Source organism: Mixophyes fleayi, chromosome 8 (assembly GCF_038048845.1).
Source record: "Mixophyes fleayi isolate aMixFle1 chromosome 8, aMixFle1.hap1, whole genome shotgun sequence".
Lineage (NCBI taxonomy): Eukaryota > Metazoa > Chordata > Amphibia > Anura > Limnodynastidae > Mixophyes > Mixophyes fleayi.
In genome coordinates, this window is record NC_134409.1 from 135,552,137 (window position 1) to 135,575,608 (window position 23,472).

Below are 23,472 nucleotides of genomic sequence, written 5' to 3' on the forward strand. Positions count from 1 at the left end.
GTTTACAGCCTGATCACTGTGTGTGTACAATTATGGGGCAGGTAATTACCATTCCTATCCAGATGTCCGTCTCTGTAATGTGTATTGTCCACAGTGGTCATATCATTAAAGTGCATGTAAAGATTAAACAATGAGAGCACAATCTGACCAGCATATGTTTGTGTGTTACACTAGCGTGCGTTCGCTTTACAGTTTTGCCTTTTGCTGCATGAAATTTGCCATTATTTTTATTAAAATTTGCATATGCTGAATTCATAAGGTATGGACTGCGGAATGGGCTTTTACAGAAATATGGTAATTGTTAGTGAGCAACGCCTGAATATTTCATGAGTGAACTGAGCTATGCCAACATTGAAGGAGACTGTAGAGTTCATCCTCCTCTACAAAGTGTAGAATCCGGGCATTCTATATTGGGTACAGGTTTGGGTGGAGGATTGCAGCTAGTTTTGCTTTCCCTAAGTAAAGCCCAGAATCTAAAGTTTCTAAACCAAGTGACTTTCTTTTGTTTTTTATCATGTAACAGTCTTGACTTTAAGATTTAATACTTTGCCTAAAAACAGTTGAATTACCTTGTAAGAAAAATAAACTATCTATATATATATATATATATATATATATATATATATATATATATATATATATATATATATATATATATATATATATATATATATCATCAGCTATTAATATTATAGGATCATCATCTTTCAGTATTAGGTGTTTTGTTATAAACGAGTATTACTGATGATCTTGTCAGACTTGTTTGTATTCTGTGGTTAGTAAGGACCACACCCGCAGCATCATTCCTCCAAGGATAGCATGCCTAGATATGAGTGTGCTTATAATGCTATTTATTTGTCTCTGCTAGTAATAGTTTTCATGAGGTGACTACAGGATATGACACATCCTTACTGCCCATGACAGATGTCACAACCACGTTTACAAGGACAGTCTTTATAAGATGTGTTGCAGGTAACCTGTCAGTGGCCTGAGCCAAGGTGTTTAAGGTTGAGGAAGCCGAATATCTGAGAGCATTCAGAATAATCACTAGGAGCCATTTTGTCGAGGCACTCACTGGAGACTTTTTTGTGGACCAAACAGCAGCCTAATTAATGTATTGGTAGAGTCCCTGGTGAATTCATAAGCTGCTTTCTTGTGAATATTGGTTCAGGCTACAAGTGGCTGCCTCCACTTTAAATAGGGCAACAAAATTGCTACTTGCACACTATAGAGGCCCACAAAATGACTGCAGGGATACTAAGGGTGTCTGAACAGAAGAAAAATGTCCATTTAGAGGCTCTTGTATTATATTTCTCTGTAAAGCTCCAGACAATATATCTGCGATGGGGATAAGGAGACGAGTGTTGATTGTTCTACATAACACTTATTTGTGTGCGTCCCAGGTGGGTGTGATGAGATGTTACGTCCATTACAGCTATAAATGTGATATTTTCTCCACTGGGATCAGGTCTCAGGATTATAGTTTTATAATTCTCCATTCAGCTCATTGTTCTGATCCTGGAAGGGTGTATAATGTATATTGAGGCTGTGTATAGCCGCGGGCTCCTGCTCAAACCTTCTCACATATCTGCAAATAATTACCTGGCTGTATTACACACTAATGACGGGGTTTTGTAGGAATAAGATTTATATTGGTGTCTCTGTCCCAGGACCTGAGTGTACAGTCTGCGGCCATTTATATTGTCCGCTCTGTGTGACCTACTCACTGCCTGAAGCTGTGTCTGTTATGTCAGGACTATGGTTTCCCTTACAGGGGGTGATTGGTTCTGACAGTGATACACACAGTGTTTCCTGTGCCAGGAGCCAAGTCTCTCGGATACTCTTACATAGGGTGTAATTCTAGGACTTACGGGGTGTCAGGCCTACCACACCTGATCAGACTCCATCCCAGTCTCCAAAGATTTATATGTTCTCTAAATCTTCTGATGGTACCCACCTAAACCCCCCCCCCCCTACCTCACTAGGCACAGACCCCCCCCCCCCCCCCCCGTCCCCATTAGAGTGTAAGCTCTCCTCCTCCTCCGTTTAGGCTGTACTCACGCTGTCCTGCAATGTGGTACTTCACAAACCAGCAACAATAATAGAAGTAGTTTTAATAAAAAAGTAAACTTCCTGTTTTTTCGCTTAAGTTCCTCAAATCTCACATTTCTTGTACTTTCCCCCATCTCTACATTTCTGTCTACATTGTGTGGAATTACTAGAAATAAGCGTAACTAATGGTTTTTTTTGTAGCCACGGATGAATAAATGTGCAGGAAATGGACTTACAAAGCCGCAAATGTTTGTTCCTCACTTCCTGACGGCACAAGCTCCACTAAAACCTCCAGAGAATCCATATTGTGATTACATGTTACTCTGCCACCTAGTGCTCACATTAACGTGGAAAATGCCGCTTGTATGATATGACCTAGAGACGAGGAACTGTTGCATTGGATGGGTTATGAGTAACACATTTTAATTTTTATTTTTTATTTTATTTTTTCCAGCCCCCCAATCCACTTGCCATACCCCACGTGTACAGCGCCCCCAGAGGTCTGACTTGTCGGGAAGCTTATATGTCAGATATAGCCTCTCACATGCTCGTCATACGTGATATTAGGGCGTGTGCGGTTCATTTAACCTTTCACTTTCCCTTTGGTTTACAGACCTGTTCTTCCTCATTGCAGTACAGTACACGCCTCAGCCGACACACGCAGTGGGGGCAGCCATTTTGTGGATGATAGTCAGCTTATCGGTTCACTGGGAAATGGTGACATAGCTGAGGCACGAGGCACTTTGTGTCTCAGTGATTTAACCAGTGCCCAAAAAATATCTTTCTCTGAGCGGCCATGTCTCTAGTTCCCAGTGATTTGAAAATGGCAATATGGTGACAAGTCCGGGCCTACATGGCTGCCTGTGTCCTTGTTTATATGTAGCTTGTACTGGTCCATATAATCGCCTCCAAGTACTGGCCCCCAACACGCCACCCCCCCCCCCTTTTCTCTTCCTTTACATTTGATAAGATGTGTAATGGGATTTCCTGTGGTCCTGCAGCTCTCTGGTATCCGGACTACACATAACAAGAGGTTTATTTACCCCTATTGTGTACAGTGATTTATCTCTGAGGTGAGGATGAGATTAGCAGACACTGTGTGTATTAGATTAGAGCTGAATGGGATCTCCCTGTGGAATAAACATACACTGCCTCTATGTACTGTCAATGCTTTGTCCAGCAGATTCCCCTCTGTGGCCCCTGACACCCAGTAAATGTGTGGGGTACTTTCCTTATAATCTTTACTTTATTTTTTGACACAGTTATCCCTGGCACGGGGTAGCAAGCTGAGGCTTGGGCACCCTTCTGAGTGGTGTGGAACTACAAGTGTCAGCATGTCCTGCCACTCTACTTTGCAAAAGAGCTAGATTAGGGGACTTGTTGGTACTTGTAGTTTCATAGATTCACACCTATGCTCTAGCTGAGTGTTTCATCATCAGCTATTTATATAGCGCCACTAATTCCGCAGCGCTGTACAGAGAACTCATTCACATCAGTCCCTGCCCCATTGGAGCTTACAGTCTAAATTCCCTAATATACACACAGAGGTTCCCACACCCAGTCCTCAGGGCCCCCTAGCAGTGCATGTTTTCCTTATCTCCTTTCTGGAGAACAGGTGTTATCATGATACAATGTAACAGATCCACAGGTGGTGTAATTATTACTGACTGATACATTGTAACAGATCCACAGGTGGTGTAATCATTACTGACTGATACATTGTAACAGATCCACAGGCGGTATAATTATGTCACCTGGAAAACCTGCCCTGTTGGGTCCCACAGAGGATTGGGTGTGGGGGAACAAAGCTGTTTGCACAGTGCTGTGTTTGAAGTGGGGGCAGTTATACAGCTGTCTGTGTCTTATGTAAACTCTTTATATCTGTGATACTGGAGATGTCTGTGTATTAGGAGGTCTGTGTATTAGGAGAGGGGCTGCCTGTGCCTGTATTGGTGGGAGGGGGGCTCGATGTCTGTGTATTAGAAAGGAGCTGTGTGCAGGTAATCTGAATCAAAAGAGAATCCCTGGATCTGTACACGTGTATCAGGAGTAGATCCCTGGATCTGTACACGTGTATCAGGAGTAGATCCCTGGATCTGTACACGTGTATCAGGAGTAGATCCCTGGATCTGTACACGTGTATCAGGAGTAGATCCCTGGATCTGTACACGTGTATCAGGAGTAGATCCCTGGATCTGTACACGTGTATCAGGAGTAGATCCCTGGATCTGTACACGTGTATCAGGAGTAGATCCCTGGATCTGTACACGTGTATCAGGAGTAGATCCCTGGATCTGTACACGTGTATCAGGAGTAGATCCCTGGATCTGTACACGTGTATCAGGAGTAGATCCCTGGATCTGTACACGTGTATCAGGAGTAGATCCCTGGATCTGTACACGTGTATCAGGAGTAGATCCCTGGATCTGTACACGTGTATCAGGAGTAGATCCCTGGATCTGTACACGTGTATCAGGAGTAGATCCCTGGATCTGTACACGTGTATCAGGAGTAGATCCCTGGATCTGTACACGTGTATCAGGAGTAGATCCCTGGATCTGTACACGTGTATCAGGAGTAGATCCCTGGATCTGTACACGTGTATCAGGAGTAGATCCCTGGATCTGTACACGTGTATCAGGAGTAGATCCCTGGATCTGTACACGTGTATCAGGAGTAGATCCCTGGATCTGTACACGTGTATCAGGAGTAGATCCCTGGATCTGTACACGTGTATCAGGAGTAGATCCCTGGATCTGTACACGTGTATCAGCAGAGGATCCCTACATCTGTACACGTGTATCAGCAGAGGATCCCTACATCTGTACACGTGTATCAGCAGAGGATCCCTACATGTGTATCGGGCTGGATGGGTTGCTTCCAGGATGTTGGCCCGGGGCTCACCTCAGTCAGGTGCTGGTTGGGGGGGAGGATGCAGTCACTTCCGTGTCTGTCAGCTGTGACCCACAGTCCCTCCCCAGTTTCATACCATAAACATGAGCTGTCTCTCTCTCAGCATGATGTCACCATGAGTCTGCCGGTTTCTTGTAACCCTTCAACCTCTGGGCACAGATTAACCCCTTGCTCCCTGTTCAGTAAATAACAAAGAAGTTTTGCACAAATGAACGATCTGGATGAAGTATTTGGTGACAGCCGGGGGTCTGCATGTAAAGGTGACTTGTGCTTCTAGAAGGGGCCCATCTCCCAGTAACACTGCAAACCTAAAGATTCATTATTGCAAGATTAGAAGTAGGCAGGGGTGGCCCTCCAGCTGTGGTGGTACTACAAGTCCCAGCACCAACCACAGTCTTGCAGGGCGTGTGTTCCCACAACAGCTGGTGAGTCTCAGGCCGCCCTGACCCGAGGTTATAACCCCAAATGGTGACCTCTGGGACCTTAGAATAGTCGAATGAAGATACTGTGCCTAAAATATAATAATTATACAGAATCCTCCGAATTACCTTTTATCATTCATCTATACAGCGCCATGTTATCCCCCACATCTCTGGAATATGTTTATATAGGAAATGCAGACTGTATGAAAACTGAAGGGAAGTTTTACCAGCTGACTGTTATACAACTAAATCACAGAACGTTTTGGTATTTTCCAGTTGGGGAAGTTTCTTGTTTTCTGACCCTGTTGTGACGTAACTCACTCATATTTTTAATTATTATTTATTTTACTTCTTTTTTTAATTTTTCTAATTTAGAAAATGTTTGTAGCCAATTAATAGGACGTATTATGACTCCTGTCATTTCCGGGTCCGAGTATCTTGTCAGAGGTTACAGATGTTGGCTTTTTATGGGGCATTGTACACTGTTCAGTTATTCCAGTATAAATCATATATAACTTCCAGGAATGTTATAGAATGGGCACTCATGTGCCTGGAATGTAACGCAGTGAATGGTCATTTGCTCAGAGTGAGGGTTATATTTAATATAAACAACTTTTATCCTGATTTGACATTTCATGTACTTAATAATCCGTCTTTCAGGAGGACCTCAGCAAGATGGCGGCTACAGCTGCCGCTGCACCTCTTGGGGGGGGGGGGGTCAGGGCTGTCGGTCGCCTCTTCAGATGGTCTTTTGTGCCTTTTTAAACAGACGGCACATTGCTTCCCAAGTGGTACCCGGCAGCTTGTGGTGTCAGTTTCACCAGCTGTTCTCTGGGGGATTTTTTTCAGCCAAAATTTGGCCTTGTCATTTCCATGTAAGGTTGGCATAAATAAAGTGCCCATCGGTCGTGCTGCGGGAATACCGCAGCGGTGATCGGCAGCTGTTGGGGAAATAGGGTTCTGGAAACTGAGGGTTTTTTTTTTTAGTTCACAGCACAATCGGCGATGGCTATCACAGCCAGTTACACAAGAGGGACCACAGGCTGGCAGACGCACAAGAATGCATCTCGCTACGCAGACGTTGGGGCCCCAGACGACATTAAACTCTTTATTCCAGAAAATGGGGTCAGAACACACTAAACTCTGACCCACTTCGACCACAGATTTTATAAGGGTGTCCGAGCCAACGGCTCACGCTAAACCCACGATATAACACAACATCTGTACACGTTATATAACTGGATTATCCTCCCCCCAGAATTAATCCCATCACCCCACACACACGCTCTCCCTATACGTTGTGTGGATTATACATTAGAGGGGTCTGGTTATAAGGTAACGCATTGTTCCTGTACAATATACAAGTGGAGCTGATCCCACCACTCACCCATAATACCACAACGCCGCTGTCCTAATACATTATATAACTGGATTATACCCCCGAATTAACCACATTACCCACAGCCCCAGGAAGACTTTAGCACTGCACTTTGTCTTGAGATCATGCAAATATAGTAGTAAAATTGCAATGAACTATTGCAGACTGCAAGCTCTTGGAGCCAGGTTTAACCATGAGCGAAATGCTCTGTTTTGATGTACTTCAAATACACCATATGTGCAATGGTTACACTACACGTGTGTGTGTGTGTGTGTGTGTGTGTGTGTGTGTTTGCATGTACCATACAAAGCATGACAGATATCTTCATTTCCAGAGAGAGGCTCTGTAGCATTTTATATTATATCTTTTTACTGTTCAGCTGATTCAAGAAGACCTTAGTTTCTTATGTACTGGCCAGGAAAGGGTTAGTTCTCCTCTTCCCTGCGGCTGCCCCGCCTCTGGGGGAGGGGCCAGGAGCTCATCCCCTGATTGACAGTTTCAGGTGGTGAGATACCTCTCAGGCTCAGTAGCAGCTGAGTGCTCAGGCATGCAGGAGCTGGGGAAGGATAGAGATGCACTGGGAGAAAATACTGAGACTGCACAAACAGGAGGTGAGCAGGTCAGCGGAACTGAGAGAGTGAGTCACCTTGTTTGATTGGACACCAGGGACTGTAGTGTGCAGTGATTGTGCACCAGGGACTATATGTAGTATGCAGTGATTGTGCACCAGGGACTATATGTAGTATGCAGTGATTGTGCACCAGGGACTATATGTAGTATGCAGTGATTGTGCACCAGGGACTATATGTAGTATGCAGTGATTGTGCACCAGGGACTATATGTAGTATGCAGTGATTGTGCACCAGGGACTATATGTAGTATGCAGTGATTGTGCACCAGGGACTATATGTAGTATGCAGTGATTGTGCACCAGGGACTATATGTAGTATGCAGTGATTGTGCACCAGGGATTATATGTAGTATGCAGTGATTGTGCACCAGGGACTATATGTAGTATGCAGTGATTGTGCACCAGGGACTATATGTAGTATGCAGTGATTGTGGGGCCAGGGACTATATGTAGTGTGCAGTGATTGTGGGCTAGGGACTGTATGTAGTATGCAGGGATGGTGCACCAGTGACTGTATGTAGTATGCAGGGATGGTGCACCAGGGACTATATGTAGTATGCAGTGATTGTGCACCAGGGACTATATGTAGTATGCAGTGATTGTGCACCAGGGACTATATGTAGTGATTGTGCACCAGGGACTGTAGTCAGTATGAAGGAATTGGGCACCAGGGACTATATGTAGTATGCAGTGATTATGGGCTAGGGACTGTATGTAGTATGCAGGGATGGTGCACCAGTGACTGTATGTAGTATGCAGGGATTGTGCCCCAGGGACTGTATGTAGTATGCAGGGATTGTGCGCCAGGGACTATATGTAGTATGCTGGGATTGTGGGCCAAGGACTATATGTAGTATGCAGGGATTGTGGGCCAGGGACTATATGTAGTATGCAGGGATTGTGGGCCAGGGACTATATGTAGTATGCAGGGATTGTGGGCCAGGGACTATATGTAGTATGCAGGGATTGTGGGCCAGGGACTATATGTAGTATGCAGGGATTGTGGGCCAGGGACTATATGTAGTATGCAGGGATTGTGGGCCAGGGACTGTATGTAGTATGCAGGGATTGTGGGCCAGGGACTGTATGTAGTATGCAGGGATTGTGGGCCAGGGACTATATGTAGTATGCTGGGATTGTGGGCCAGGGACTATATGTAGTATGCTGGGATTGTGGGCCAAGGACTATATGTAGTATGCAGGGATTGTGGGCCAGGGACTATATGTAGTATGCAGGGATTGTGGGCCAGGGACTGTATGTAGTATGCAGGGATTGTGGGCCAGGGACTGTATGTAGTATGCAGGGATTGTGGGCCAGGGACTGTATGTAGTATGCAGGGATTGTGGGCCAGGGACTGTATGTAGTATGCAGGGATTGTGGGCCAGGGACTGTAGTCCGTATGATGGGATTGTGCGCCAGGGACCGGCGGTCTGCATGCTATGGATTGTGCGCCAGGCACCGGCGGTCTGCAAGCTATGGTTGTGCGTTGGGCACCTAGTGTTGTGTTGTGCAGGTCTGTGCTGAAATTGTGCTGGAACATCTCGGGATACAAATTTCCGATCTTTCCATTTGATAGGTATTCTGCGCTGTATAAAGGAGGGCTGAGAACATCTAGTGTCATGTCAGGGATTGTCTCAGGATCAGACACCACCTGCGTTCTGCCAGGATTAAACCTTTGACCCAGACTTTTCCTGGATGTTGGCTGTGTCTGTGGTAATATTCAGGCCCAGGGACATTGTACGTATCCTGTACAATATAACACCATATCTTATCTACATTCTGTAATGGACATTGCCAGAAGACATTGTGCTGTGGGGAGATTTGGGTATTTCATGCAATAAAAGGAGAAAGTTGTGTTTGTGTTTGTAGATGTTTATACCAAGGTGACTGCTGTGGTTACATGATGGAAAGTCTCTACTTATAAAGCGGCAACATATAGTGTAGCGCTGTGCAGTAAGGGAGTCACTCTGCTTCTCTATTAAGAACTTAGTGATATTTAATTAGTCATAGAAACTGTCACGTAAGCAGCAGGCGAACAGTTAAGTGAAAGTGCAGAGTTGCCCCCTCCTCTCTCAGGGCAGCTGGTTACGGGGTCTTCACACTGGGCCTCTCTGACCACTAAGAATGGCTCATTGTTTTGCACGGAAGGAAGGCCTGGTACCTCTAATCCATTCAGCAACCTCCTGACCACTGACCACTGCAAGGATTTAGGGATTACTCTGGGATGAGGGGAGGGGGGGGTCAGGGTATGACAAGAAAATCATACCCTTCCCTAATGCAATTACTGAGCTGTCTTCCAAGTTTAACCCCGTCGGTGCTGGAGCAGTGTGAGAGAGGTTGTTGCTGGTTACTGCTGAGAATCTCCCAGATGACTGACTGCTGATTGTACAGGGGGAAGAGGGAGGGTGGTGCCTTTAAATAGCTAATTTTTCTCAGTTAATTACAGTATTCATTCACTAATATGACTGGAGGTGCAATATCCGCTGCTTCTAAAGACCTTGTCTGATCTCAGCTAGAGGTACAGAGCGTGCAACTCACTAATTGTTGTGAAACTGCAACTCCCAGCATGCCCACAGGCAGCAGAGTTTGCTGGGACTTGTAGTACCTTAAGTATTGGAAGCTTTCAGTTGTTAGACCAGCAGAAGTATTATATGTGATTCTTTGCACAGCTCTTACTATGTCGATCTTAATTAACGACTTGTTACGTACTCGGCTTTATCTGAGCACACATAATGTACTGTGATCTTATCTCTGGCAGATCGATCGGTTAGAAGGGGGGAGTCTCTCTCAGGCGTCCAGCATGGTGTCCTCGGGGGCAGACGGCATGCTGGCGGCAGACTCGGACGGAACGCCTGACCCGCAGCGAACCAAGGCCGCCATCCTGCAGCTGCAGCAGAAGATCCTCCGGCTGACCGAGCAGATAAAGATCGAGCAAACGGCCAGAGACGACAATGTAGCCGAGTACCTGAAGCTGGCGAACAACGCGGACAGACAGCAGGGCGCTCGTATCAAGCAGGTGAGACGTCTGGAAGGGGAACCAGAGGCTGCGGCCGGCTCGGGTTTCACTATTCAGTCTTATGTTACTGTACAGGACAGAAAGTCACTAGTGTGTGTTTTACCATATAAGTTGTGTTTTCCAAACCACAATCACACACTACCTACAAAACTGCACAAACATACATGAAGCAGACACAAATAATTAAAATGTGTTTAGAGAGTGAATGAGGGATCAGAGATCCGGGAATTCTCCACCACCGATCACTAGACCGGGGAGTAGACTTTGTTAAATGACCTGGAACTTGTTAGTGAGCAGGAAGGCTGGCAGGGAATGCTGGAACTTGTAGTTCCATATCACCTGGCTCACCACGGGAGACAAGTAACAGATGTGTTATGGAGTACATAGTAAGTGGTGTACTGGGATATACAGACACGTAGTGCCCTATGTGTGCCCACCTGGAGCAGCTCCTATGGGAGGTTGGCAGCTGCCTCTGGATCAGCACATTTATAGTTTAGAAAAGATTGAACTTGGGGAACTTTGAACCCTCTCATAGTCTCTACCAGTTATGCAGAGTTCTGTGGATGCTGTTCCAACATTACAGGGCAAACCTTTTCTTTCCAGAGGTGATCGGCTGGCTCTGGAAAAATGCCCGCTCCCCCCCCTCCATGTAATATGGTTTCAAGCTGTTTTATTTGTTAACTTATAAATAAATCTGTGTTTTAGTCCAATTGGTTGTGGAAAACACAACTTTAAATGTGTCAAGTCGAATGCTTTTAGCTTACTTACAGTACAGATATAGTCTGTGTTCAGTCCATGAAAATGATGAACTGCGTGGCGCTGGTGCGATAGGTGGCGGAAGGGGTGGACTGTGTGGCCATGGCAGACTGCGTGGCTGTGGCGGACTGTGTGGCTCTAGTGCCGGGGGTTAGTGGACATTGTGGCTTTGGTACGGGGGTGGCGGACTGCCTGGGGTTTCTGTGTGGCTCTGGTATGGTGGTGGCGGACTGCGTGGGGTTTCTGTGTGGCTCTAGTACCGGGGGTGGCGGACATGTTGTTCTGTAAGTAGAAGTAACCATGTGGCTTTCTTCTGCTCCTCAGGTGTTTGAGAAGAAGAACCAGAAGTCCTCACAGAACATCCTTCAGCTGCAGAAGAAGCTGGAGCACTATCACCGCAAGCTGCGTGAGGTGGAGCAGAACGGAATCGCGCGTCAACCCAAGGATGTCTTACGGGACATGCATCAGGGACTGAAGGGCGTAGGTGCCAAAGTGACTGGTTTCAGCGAGGGGGTGGTGGGTAGTGTTAGGGGAGGATTGTCCAGCTTCTCACAGGCCACCCACTCGGCAGCGGGCGCAGTAGCGTCTAAGCCCCGGGAGATTGCGTCCTTGTTACGGAATCGCTTTGGTAGCAGCGACAACATTTCGGCCCTGGACGATCCCTCGGGTTTGTCTTCCACACACGGAGAGGATGGAGCACCTGGGAAGGGGATGGTGAACATATTCCAGGCCAGTCCCAAATATGGCAGCGAGGAAGACTGTTCCAGTGCTACGTCTGGGTCACTGGGAGGGAACAGCAACAGCGGCGGCCCAGCCGGGGGAGGGAGCTCACGAACAAACACCTTGGACATGCAAGGACTGATGGGGTTTGAAATGGTCATTCATGAGATCCAGGAAATGCGGGACGCCCAAAGACAACTGGAAGACTCATTAGAAGGACTGAGGACTCAGTATCAGGGGGATTATTCCTTCATTCTCCAGTCGCTGCAGGAGGAGCGGTACAGGTAAGACATGGCCTGAGGCTGGCCGAGCTTTATTTCACTTGCTTGTGGCTAGGGTTAGAGTACCCATTGTATTCCCTCATCTGTGTCCACAATTGTAAAGTGGGCGGGGATAGAACAACCTGTAACCAATCAGATCAGCAGAATGGTTAGAGCTGCAGGGGATGAATGTGCTGATCTTGTAGGAGTCATGTGATGTGTTAGTGAGGACAGGGCTGCATGTGACAGGGCCACAGTTATATAGTGGAAGGAGCAGGATCCCCAGCAGCACAGAGTATATCAGGAGATGAGTGATGTGTTAGTGAGGACAGGGGTGCATGTGACCGGGGCAGTGACATGATGTGAGGAGGGGAATGGAGGCAGCAGGAAGCCACAGACTGAGAGTTATATAGCGGAAGGAGCAGGGTCCCCAGCAGCACAGAGTATAACAGGAGATGAGTGATGTGTTAGTGAGGACAGGGCTGCATGTGACAGGGGCAGTGACATGATGTGAGGAGGGGAATGGAGGCAGCAGGAAGCCACAGACTGAGAGTTATATAGTGGAAGGAGCAGGGTCCCCAGCAGCACAGAGTATAACAGGAGATGAGTGATGTGTTAGTGAGGACGGGGCTGCATGTGACAGGGGCAGTGACATAATGTGAGGAGGGGAATGGAGGCAGCAGGAAGCCACAGACTGAGAGTTATATAGTGGAAGGAGCAGGGTCCCCAGTAGCACAGAGTATATCAAGAGCTGAGTGATTTGTCATTGAGGACGAAGAGGCCTGTGTATGACTGTATAACCCTCAGAGCATATAAATGTTATCAGTAGTTATTTGATGCCGGAACATTGTTGTATCGGATTCACCTCTACATGAAATACAGTCCTTACATCTAACTTTGTTTTTACTGTGCCTATCAAAATCTCCCGGCCTCTGTGTCAGTTCCTGGTACATAGTATAACACTGTGTGTCACATGTATCCACAATGTGCATCTAGCACACAGATCTGTGTCATCGTATGATGATGCCGTATGTACTTGTGTAACTAGATTGTGAATTCTGTTGATTAATCTCATTATTACTGTTACATAATGTCCCTTTCTTCCCCGGCACATGATGTTCTTGGTAACACAGAAGCTGCAGATGAGCTGCACTCGGCTGCAGATCTTTATCTTGTGTAATTTCCCTATTGTACCAAATCTACCGTCTCTGCTGGATGGATATTCCCCCTATATACTACTACTATTGGTATCTGATGGCTCCTATAATATCTTCTCCTCTAAGCTATACATTTTATTTCCTGGCGAGTTCTGTGATGGAGACCACGTACCGTAGAGTATTGTACATCGGTAGTTCAGTAATCAGAGTACCCCCTAATCTTAGTAAACTACCACGTCAGTCTGTATATACAACATTAATAAAAAGAGATATTGCTGTTTAAATGCACGTTTCATTCTGTAATACATTTTGATATTTAGTTATATTTAGCAGCCTCAAATACCCCCTAAGTTACACGTACCACAGACTGAAATAATTATTTTATAATATAACACATGAAAGCCAGTGTATTACTGAGCTACGTAATATCCCTATAATATATGTCTGTACTTCTCTATATGCCTCTGACCTACACTTTGATAAAGGCTTTTAAATGCAGCACTTGAAGTACTTAGTGAGCTTGTTGCTGGCAGCAGACTCATAGACCGTAATAGCAACACCTACAGACATTTTTGCCTAATGAAAAACTTACACTTATTCTTACACAGTTGATTTGTGTCCGATTTGAGATTCATAAGTTGCTGGTTCACATACACTGAACAAAACGCCACTTTGAAAGTCTTTGTTCCCCTCTCCTAACCCTAATGGACAGATCCACCTCATAGTTCAGCAGGTTATGAATTGTCTCTGCCAGTGTGTGGTTCTGGAGTGCCACCTGCTGGTGGAATGATGCATAGCACTAGAGTCAAATTGTATTGTCTCATAGATCGTAGTATATGAAGTTCTGCAATGGAAGGGAATTGACTGAGGGAGGCCACCTGTATAGAGCAGTATGTACCTGGTACAGTGAATGTTTTGGTTTTCTTCTTGGTTGTGCTTTTAAAGACCACTAACCCTAAAATACAATTCAAATACTGCAAAAGAGCTCCTAATATGTATCAATACAAATGCCAATACACAGTTCCAGCACTTTGGTCTTGTACAGTTGTTTTCATAAACGTCCCTCACTAGGGTTTTCTGAGGGGGTTTAACCAGTGTTGAAACCCTACAGATGTTATGTGGTTTTATTAAAAACAAAAAACAATTTTGTAATAATATTGTTCCCTTTCCTCCTCAGGTGCGAGAGACTGGAGGAACAACTTAACGACCTAACGGAGCTTCATCAGAACGAGATCCTGAACTTGAAGCAGGAGCTGGCCAGTATGGAGGAGAAGATCGCGTATCAGTCCTATGAGAGGGCGCGGGATATCCAGGTGGGAGAATAGGATACACGGGGGAACATGACAGACTTCACCAAGTTGTGCGTGTATGAGTTATATGTATTTCTATGTCAGGGGAGGTATGAAACCGATATTACATGTGTACACACGACGGAGGCAGACATTTTTGTGTAGTCCTCCTGTCCATTCACTAGGAAGAAGTAGAGCCTGATAGACTTAGAATTGTTACCGTAAAACTGCATTATACATATTCTACAGCACAGATTGGTGTCTCTGGGAGAAGTAGCAAATTACAGTAATTGGGAACGATTGTGCATGAAATGAACCCTGGGAAGAATAAATAAAAGTACTTTCTCTCTATAACACTTTAAATTAAAATTCTTACAAAAAAACTACAGAAAAGATAAAAGTTGAATGAGTTGAAGTTACAAAGTTATTCTCAGACTGCACATCAGGTAATGTTGTCAGGAGATGGGGGTATAACACGACCCTGGTTGTATTTTAGGATACGACGATCCTCCTTGTCACCCTAATTGTTAGTTGTCTCTTCCCTGGGTCCTAGTGCCGGAACTACATTAGGAATAAGCTTGTAGCGAATGCATGAAATATTACGCGTATGTGACCATGTCCCTATCTCTCCTGCAGGAGGCGCTAGAAGCTTGTCAGACCAGGATCTCCAAGATGGAGCTACAGCAGCAGCAGCAGCAGGTGGTTCAGCTGGAGGGTCTGGAGAACGCCACGGCCAGGAACCTGCTGGGCAAACTCATCAACATTCTGCTGGCTGTCATGGCGGTGGTGCTGGTGTTTGTGTCCACCGTGGCCAATTGTGTGGTCCCGTTACTGAAGACCCGCGGCCGGACGTTGGGGACGCTGCTCCTAGTCCTGCTGGCCGCACTTCTCTATAAACACTCCGATTCTTTATCCGGATACCTGGACCGACTACTCTCATCCCCGAGATAACCAGACTTTCCCCCCGCCCGAAACTGGGGTACGGATGGTACAGTCTTCTACTTAGAGACATTGGGAGAGCCCATCTGGCTTGTGCTGTGGGGGGTATTACCGTTTCTGAGAACAGGGACAAGATAAGTTCCTGTTTTGAGGCCATGTTCCAGTTAGGTAACTGCCAATTCACAGTGCCCCACCCTCCTCACGCCTTAAAATCCAGGAGGGTCACACTGGGCATTTTGCACCACCCCACCCCCCAACTTGAGTAATGTTGCCCCCCTTTAAGACTTGCAGCCACGGGGGTGCACTGGTGGGGGAGGGGATGCGAGAGTGTATGGTTTACATTGTATGAAAGAATTTTCGACATTATGGTGTGTGTTTATTTTTTGGGATTTCTCCCCGTGACTGAAGGACAGCCGCTGCAATACGTTTACTTAGGATTTCTCTTGCTCCGCTCACTCCCCGTAACCCTCCCCGTTTCTGTGCCTTCAGGGTCTGTGATTGGACAGCTCTGACTGCAGCAAGGCATGCTGGGAGTTACCCGGAGCCTGGACTTTTTTTTTTTTTTTACTTCTTGAAATGGACGCTGTGTTTTGTAGCATTAAGGCACTCCGACCCGCTTCTGCCACCCTCCTGACCCAGAAAACATCAATTCTACCAAGTGCCTTATTGCTTCTCGGGGAGGGGGCATTTCAGCACCTTGCATTAAAGATGCTTAGAGGTCAATAGGTGGCTAATGAGCTCAAGGGGATCCAAACTGCCTTTACACTGAAACTCTGGACTTCAATCTCTCCTCTCCGCCACCTCTTCCTCTAACCTTTTTATATTTCGCTGGAGGCGGAGCCTGTTGCGCATTAATCTGCTATTTAATGCGTCGCAAACCAGCCCCAGCCGCACATTCCTTCTGACGGTCGGCGGTCTTAATATAACTCCAGGGAGGAGTGAGGGGAGGGGCGACTGAGGTATCAAGGAGAGGACTAGCGACTCCCGTCGACCCCTTTGCTGCTCGAGGTGTCCCTTATGGTGACGTCTGCCTCCCTCACCCCTTGTATAAAATGTGAGCAGTATTTCTGATTTATTCTTATTGTTTTTGTTGTTTCTTGAATTTTTTTTTTTTTGTTTGTTTCATTATAACTTGCCGGTAGCAGTTCAGCCGTTGTTTGCCAGGGGGTCCCACTCGCACCTTCCAAGACCCCCTGGCAGAGGGAGGCGTGAAAACAGTTGGCCGCACTTTTAAGAGCTGCACGTGCTGCTGAGAGCCACTAGGGGGAGTAGTGGTATGTGGGGGCAGTAAGCGGTACTCATTCGGTACAGTGTCGTTGCTGTAAGTATTCGCCTCCAGTTCTGTGCGGAGGTTTGTTATAAATTGTTTAATATTTTAATTAATATTATTTGGAGTGAGAGGGGAGGGCTCGCGGAATAAAAGTAATGTTTTTAAACGAAGATGGTGTTGTGGTTATTTTCACTTCAACAGTTTTGCAACCTAAGTTGATTTGATTTTCTTTAAAAAATAAAAAGGAGCCAGACACAAATACATGTCGGCTTAACTCTGATCAGGAATCATTGTGTTTCCCTGTACCGGCCATGCGGAAACTTGGGGTGTTGGCTGTCTGGACCACCTGCTCTGTCATTTTCTTTTCATTTATGCTGAGTGACCCCCTTAATGTTGTCACCTTCCCCCCCCATCCAACACACAATTATGTCATCGTAACCCCCCACCCCCCAAATGAAGTCTTAGACCCTCCCCCGAGTTGTTGTCTTTTGAGGATTGTCACACATAAATAGTTATTTATGGAGGGGATTGAGTAGGGCTCATACTCTATTACATGGTAACATCTGCAAGGAAACACACTTTATACAATCTAGGTCATGTTCTGCAACAAGTTTATTATTATGCATTGATCTGATAATTCCAGAGAAATACAAAATTTGAGTAAAAATAAACAGGGTCAGTTTGCTTTTGGTAATAAACAAACAAGCTATATTTAAAGAGTTTGTTATATAAATGTCCCTATATTGTACAGCGTCTGTCCCTCGCTCTCATTGTACTGGGACGATTTGGTGGTTGTATTACTAAGACTTAGCCGTTACTGTTGTGCATAGCTCGGTGACTCAGCGGGAGATCCCTGCGCTCACTGAGCGAGAGGTCGCCATGTGAGACACCACCGATGTACAGACCATCGTTCCAAATCAATAAACCATATGTTATATTTTTGCAACATTAGAAGTCCCTGCTGTCTATTTACAGCATAGAGCGCACACCTTGTTCATTATAATATCAGTTTAATTCATATGGCCAGAGTAACAGCTGCACAACATTGTGCAATGTTTCACTGACAGTGTTTGGGAAACGGAAACTATGTGCTTATGTAATTAAAGGACATTATAGGGGATTTAAAGTTTTATATATTGATTTTACAAATCTTTTCTTTTTATTTCCAAGTAAACAAGGATACACTCAGATCTGCTCAAACATTATTGCTTAATAAAATAACTATATCAGCCACAAGGGGGCAGTGTTCCATGCAGTCTACGGGTGAGAAATCATTATGGCAACTTCCAATTCGCTTTACTAAATGTAAATAGAGAAATATAAGTGCAAGGACAGTACAATGACAAAGGAATACATCCTATTTATATATTTCACCATTTTTTTTTTATATTTACAAACGTGTTTTCCAAAAGCTGGTTTAACTTCACCACTGAAAGATCAAATCTTTGTCATATCAGTGAGAGGTGTAATTATCATCAGATCTGGGTGTAGAATTAATGGAAAGAAATTTCAGAAAATGTTAACACAATGCAATAATTGTAAATCATGGGAGGGGAACAGTTATGGTTACGGATAGAGGCGGTTAGTGTTACGAGCCGCGGCGGTAATCGCCGCAGCCACTCGTCTCCTGGACTCCCCGGCGTGGAGTCCTCATCAGTGCCGCGTCCCGGCAATGAATGAAAGCCGGGCGCGTGCGCAAATTAGCTCCACTAGCCTGTGGGCAAATTAATAAATGATCTAAACATTTGCAGGGGGCTGTGTATATTTCAGAGCCAGGCTCTGATTGGCTGCTTGTAGTATTTAAGGCAGGGAGGGCTTAGCCTCCCTGCCGGTTATAGCTTCCAGACCTCTGTGTGCTGTTGGTGTTAAACCTTTGGACCTCTCTTTGCCGTGTATGACCCCTGCCTGTACTCTGGATTTGTCTTTTTGCCTGTGCCCTTGACCTTTTGGCTTGTACCATCGTTTCTGCTGATTTGCTCGTGACACCGACCCCTGGCGTGTTTTCTGACGATTCTATCTAGCAAGTGACCCCTGACCTCGGCCTGTTTTCTAGATTCGCTGTCTGCCATAACCCTCTGCTCCTGGGTTCTCCACAGCTGGTACACATCACACGACCCTCTGTAATCTGTGGCCAAGTCTGTCCCCACCACTAGGGGCTCCAGTGAACACCAGAGCAGACTCCGGGTGTTGTTGTACTGGCTGGAGGGGTTTTTGACAGTTAGATGACTGTGTGGTTTATTCTTACTTTTATTTTTCTATATATAATCACATAACATTGGGCTGTATTTTAGGCACCAAACCTATATTATTTTCCTGTTTGACGTCAAACCCGCTCACACTAAGTTTAATCGTGCCACTTTCCTTTGTGTTGGATAATGTCAACATTATCCAGCTCAGACAGAGCACAGCTCAGCTTTCTTTTTTTCTTTCCTTTTTTTTGTACCCGTTTGCTTTTTTCAATGACCATTGTATAATTGAGATTAGCAGTTCTATCATTGAGTGTGACGTGTTACTGTAACCTTTTGCTCTGTGGCACTTTTTTTGTGTTAAAAACAATTTCTGCATTTAGACATTTTGTCAACAGCTGTTTATGAGGTCACTTCTAAGGCTCCATCCAGACCCCCCCCCCCCCCCTCTAAGTGAACAGACCTAGTTTTTCTGACCCTTTATTAATATAACCCTACTTTATAAATACAGCTGCCCATATTAGAATTGTGGGGCTCCTTGTGCCTCATGCCTCTGAGCTGTGACTAGCGAATGGACAGTTCCTTTAGGTGATGAATCCTTCCATTTACAATTCCTTATTGATAACTGAGAGCAGGGAATCTTCTGCCGGGAGGAACAATCACAGTAAGTAATTCAATGGTTTCCTGACCACGTGATTGGATGATAAATCACCGGCATGAAAACAAATAGGAGCCTGACAATAATTTACTTGGGATTAGTGTCTGCTTGACGGATACTTTCTCTGAAGGAAACTAAATAAAGCCGATAAATCAACATTACGGTGGTCAATATAAGGTAATAGAAGAAGCTCGGTGGGCTGCCCATGAGGTAATACGTGTGGGGCCCTGTGGAAGATGTTGGCATCAATTTAATTAATTATTTATACATGAAATATAGTAATAATTAAAAGCAGCTTCTGTCTGGACACTACCATTAAAGCAGACCTGTCACCTACACAGTGGAGACATCACCATCCAATCACACACTAACCTGCTACATAGACTGTGTGACTGCGCTCAGTGTGTGACATCACCATCCAATCACACACTAACCTGCTACATAGACTGTGTGACTGCGCTCACTGTGTGACATCACCATCCAATCACACACTAACCTGCTACATAGACTGTGTGACTGCGCTGTGACATCACCATCCAATCACACACTAACCTGCTACATACTGTGTGACTGCGCTGTGACATCACCATCCAATCACACACTAACCTGCTACATAGACTGTGTGACTGCGCTGTGACATCACCATCCAATCACACACTAACCTGCTACATACTGTGTGACTGCGCTGTGACATCACCATCCAATCACACACTAACCTGCTACATACTGTGTGACTGCGCTGTGACATCACCATCCAATCACACACTAACCTGCTACATAGACTGTGTGACTGCGCTGTGACATCACCATCCAATCACACACTAACCTGCTACATAGACTGTGTGACTGCGCTGTGACATCACCATCCAATCACACACTAACCTGCTACATAGACCATGTGACTGCGCTCACTGTGTGACATCATCATCCAATCACACACTAACCTGCTACATAGACTGTGTGACTGCGCTGTGACATCACCATCCAATCACAAACTAACCTGCTAGATAGACTGTGTGACTGCGCTGTGACATCACCATCCAATCACACACTAACCTGCTACATACTGTGTGACTGCGCTGTGACATCACCATCCAATCACACACTAACCTGCTACATAGACTGTGTGACTGCGCTGTGACATCACCATCCAATCACACACTAACCTGCTACATAGACTGTGTGACTGCGCTGTGACATCACCATCCAATCACACACTAACCTGCTACATAGACTGTGTGACTGCGCTCAGTGTGTGACATCACCATCCAATCACACACTAACCTGCTACATAGACTGTGTGACTGCGCTGTGACATCACCATCCAATCACACACTAACCTGCTACATAGACTGTGTGACTGCGCTCAGTGTGTGACATCACCATCCAATCACACACTAACCTGCTACATAGACTGTGTGACTGCGCTCACTGTGTGACATCACCATCCAATCACACACTAACCTGCTACATAGACTGTGTGACTGCGCTGTGACATCACCATCCAATCACACACTAACCTGCTACATACTGTGTGACTGCGCTGTGACATCACCATCCAATCACACACTAACCTGCTACATAGACTGTGTGACTGCGCTGTGACATCACCATCCAATCACACACTAACCTGCTACATACTGTGTGACTGCGCTGTGACATCACCATCCAATCACACACTAACCTGCTACATAGACTGTGTGACTGCGCTCAGTGTGTGACATCACCATCCAATCACACACTAACCTGCTACATAGACCGTGTAACTGCGCTGTCACATCACCATCCAATCACACACTAACCTGCTACATAGACTGTGTGACTGCGCTCACTCTGTGACATCACCATCCAAGCTGCGGCTGGTGCCATTAAAACCAACCAATCACACACTAACCTGCTACATAGACTGTGTGACTGCGCTGTGACATCACCATCCAATCACACACTAACCTGCTACATAGACTGTGTGACTGCGCTGTGACATCATCATCCAATCACACACTAACCTGCTACATAGACTGTGTGACTGCGCTGTGACATCACCATCCAATCACACACTAAACTGCTACATAGACCGTGTGACTGCGCTGTGACATCACCATCCAATCACACACTAACCTGCTACATAGACTGTGTGACTGCGCTGTGACATCATCATCCAATCACACACTAACCTGCTACATAGACCGTGTGACATCACCATCCAATCACACACTAACCTGCTACATAGACTGTGTGACTGCGCTGTGACATCACCATCCAATCACACACTAACCTGCTACATAGACCATGTGACTGCGCTCACTGTGTGACATCATCATCCAATCACACACTAACCTGCTACATAGACTGTGTGACTGCGCTCACTGTGTGACATCACCATCCAATCACACGCTAACCTGCTACATAGACTGTGTGACTGCTCTGTGACATCACCATCCAATCACACACTAACCTGCTACATAGACTGTGTGACTGCGCTGTGACATCACCATCCAATCACAAACTAACCTGCTAGATAGACTGTGTGACTGCGCTCACTGTGTGACATCACCAGCCAATCACACACTAACCTGCTACATAGACTGTGTGACTGCGCTGTGACATCATCATCCAATCACACACTAACCTGCTACATAGACTGTGTGACTGTGCTGTGACATCACCATCCAATCACACACTAACCTGCTACATAGACTGTGTGACTGCGCTGTGACATCACCATCCAATCACACACTAACCTGCTACATAGACCGTGTGACTGCGCTCACTGTGTGACATCACCATCCAATCACACACTAACCTGCTACATAGACTGTGTGACTGCTCTGTGACATCACCATCCAATCACACACTAACCTGCTACATAGACCGTGTGACTGCGCTCACTGTGTGACATCACCATCCAATCACACACTAACCTGCTACATAGACCATGTGACTGCGCTGTGACATCACCATCCAATCACACACTAACCTGCTACATAGACCGTGTGACTGCGCTCACTGTGTGACATCACCATCCAATCACACACTAACCTGCTACATAGACTGTGTGACTGCGCTCACTGTGTGACATCACCATCCAATCACACACTAACCTGCTACACAGACTGTGTGACTGCGCTGTGACATCACCAGCCAATCACACACTAACCTGCTACATAGACCGTGTGACTGCGCTCACTGTGTGACATCATCATCCAATCACACACTAACCTGCTACATAGACTGTGTGACTGCGCTCACTGTGTGACATCACCATCCAATCACACACTAACCTGCTACATAGACCGTGTGACTGCGCTCACTGTGTGACATCCCCATCCAATCACACACTAACCTGCTACATAGACCGTGTGACTGCACTGTGACATCACCATCCAATAACACACTAATCTGCTACATAGACCGTGTGACTGCGCTCACTGTGTGACATCACCATCCAATCACACACTAACCTGCTACATAGACAGTGTGACTGCGCTGTGACATCACCATCCAATCACACACTAACCTGCTACATAGACTGTGTGACTGCGATCACTGTGTGACATCACCATCCAATCACACACTAACCTGCTACATAGACAGTGTGACTGCGCTGTGACATCACCATCCAATCACACACTAACCTGCTACATAGACTGTGTGACTGCGCTCACTGTGTGACATCACCATCCAATCACACACTAACCTGCTACATAGACTGTGTGACTGCGCTCACTGTGTGACATCATCATCCAATCACACACTAACCTGCTACATAGACCGTGTGACTGCGCTCACAGTGTGTGATTGGATGGTGATGTCACACAGTGAGCG

General features: G+C 45.8%; 1 protein-coding gene across 8 annotated transcripts in view; it reads left to right on the forward strand.

Annotated features, from left to right (window-relative positions):
* The window catches only part of TMCC1 (transmembrane and coiled-coil domain family 1), a 181,324-nt gene extending 164,351 nt beyond the window's left edge, over positions 1–16,973 (forward strand). For 4 of the 8 annotated variants that reach the window (XM_075183702.1, XM_075183701.1, XM_075183703.1 and 1 more), the window contains 4 exons: positions 10,155–10,412; positions 11,493–12,172; positions 14,483–14,618; positions 15,231–16,973. In XM_075183702.1, coding sequence (XP_075039803.1) covers positions 10,155–10,412; positions 11,493–12,172; positions 14,483–14,618; positions 15,231–15,545 — 1,389 coding nt within the window. In that variant the 3' untranslated portion in view covers positions 15,546–16,973. Of the gene's footprint in view, positions 1–7,271; positions 7,403–10,154; positions 10,413–11,492; positions 12,173–14,482; positions 14,666–15,230 lie in introns of those variants that run through there. The other 4 variants (XM_075183707.1, XM_075183706.1, XM_075183705.1 and 1 more) reach the window with 4 other exon arrangements.
* Positions 16,974–23,472: the final 6,499 nt, after the last annotated feature.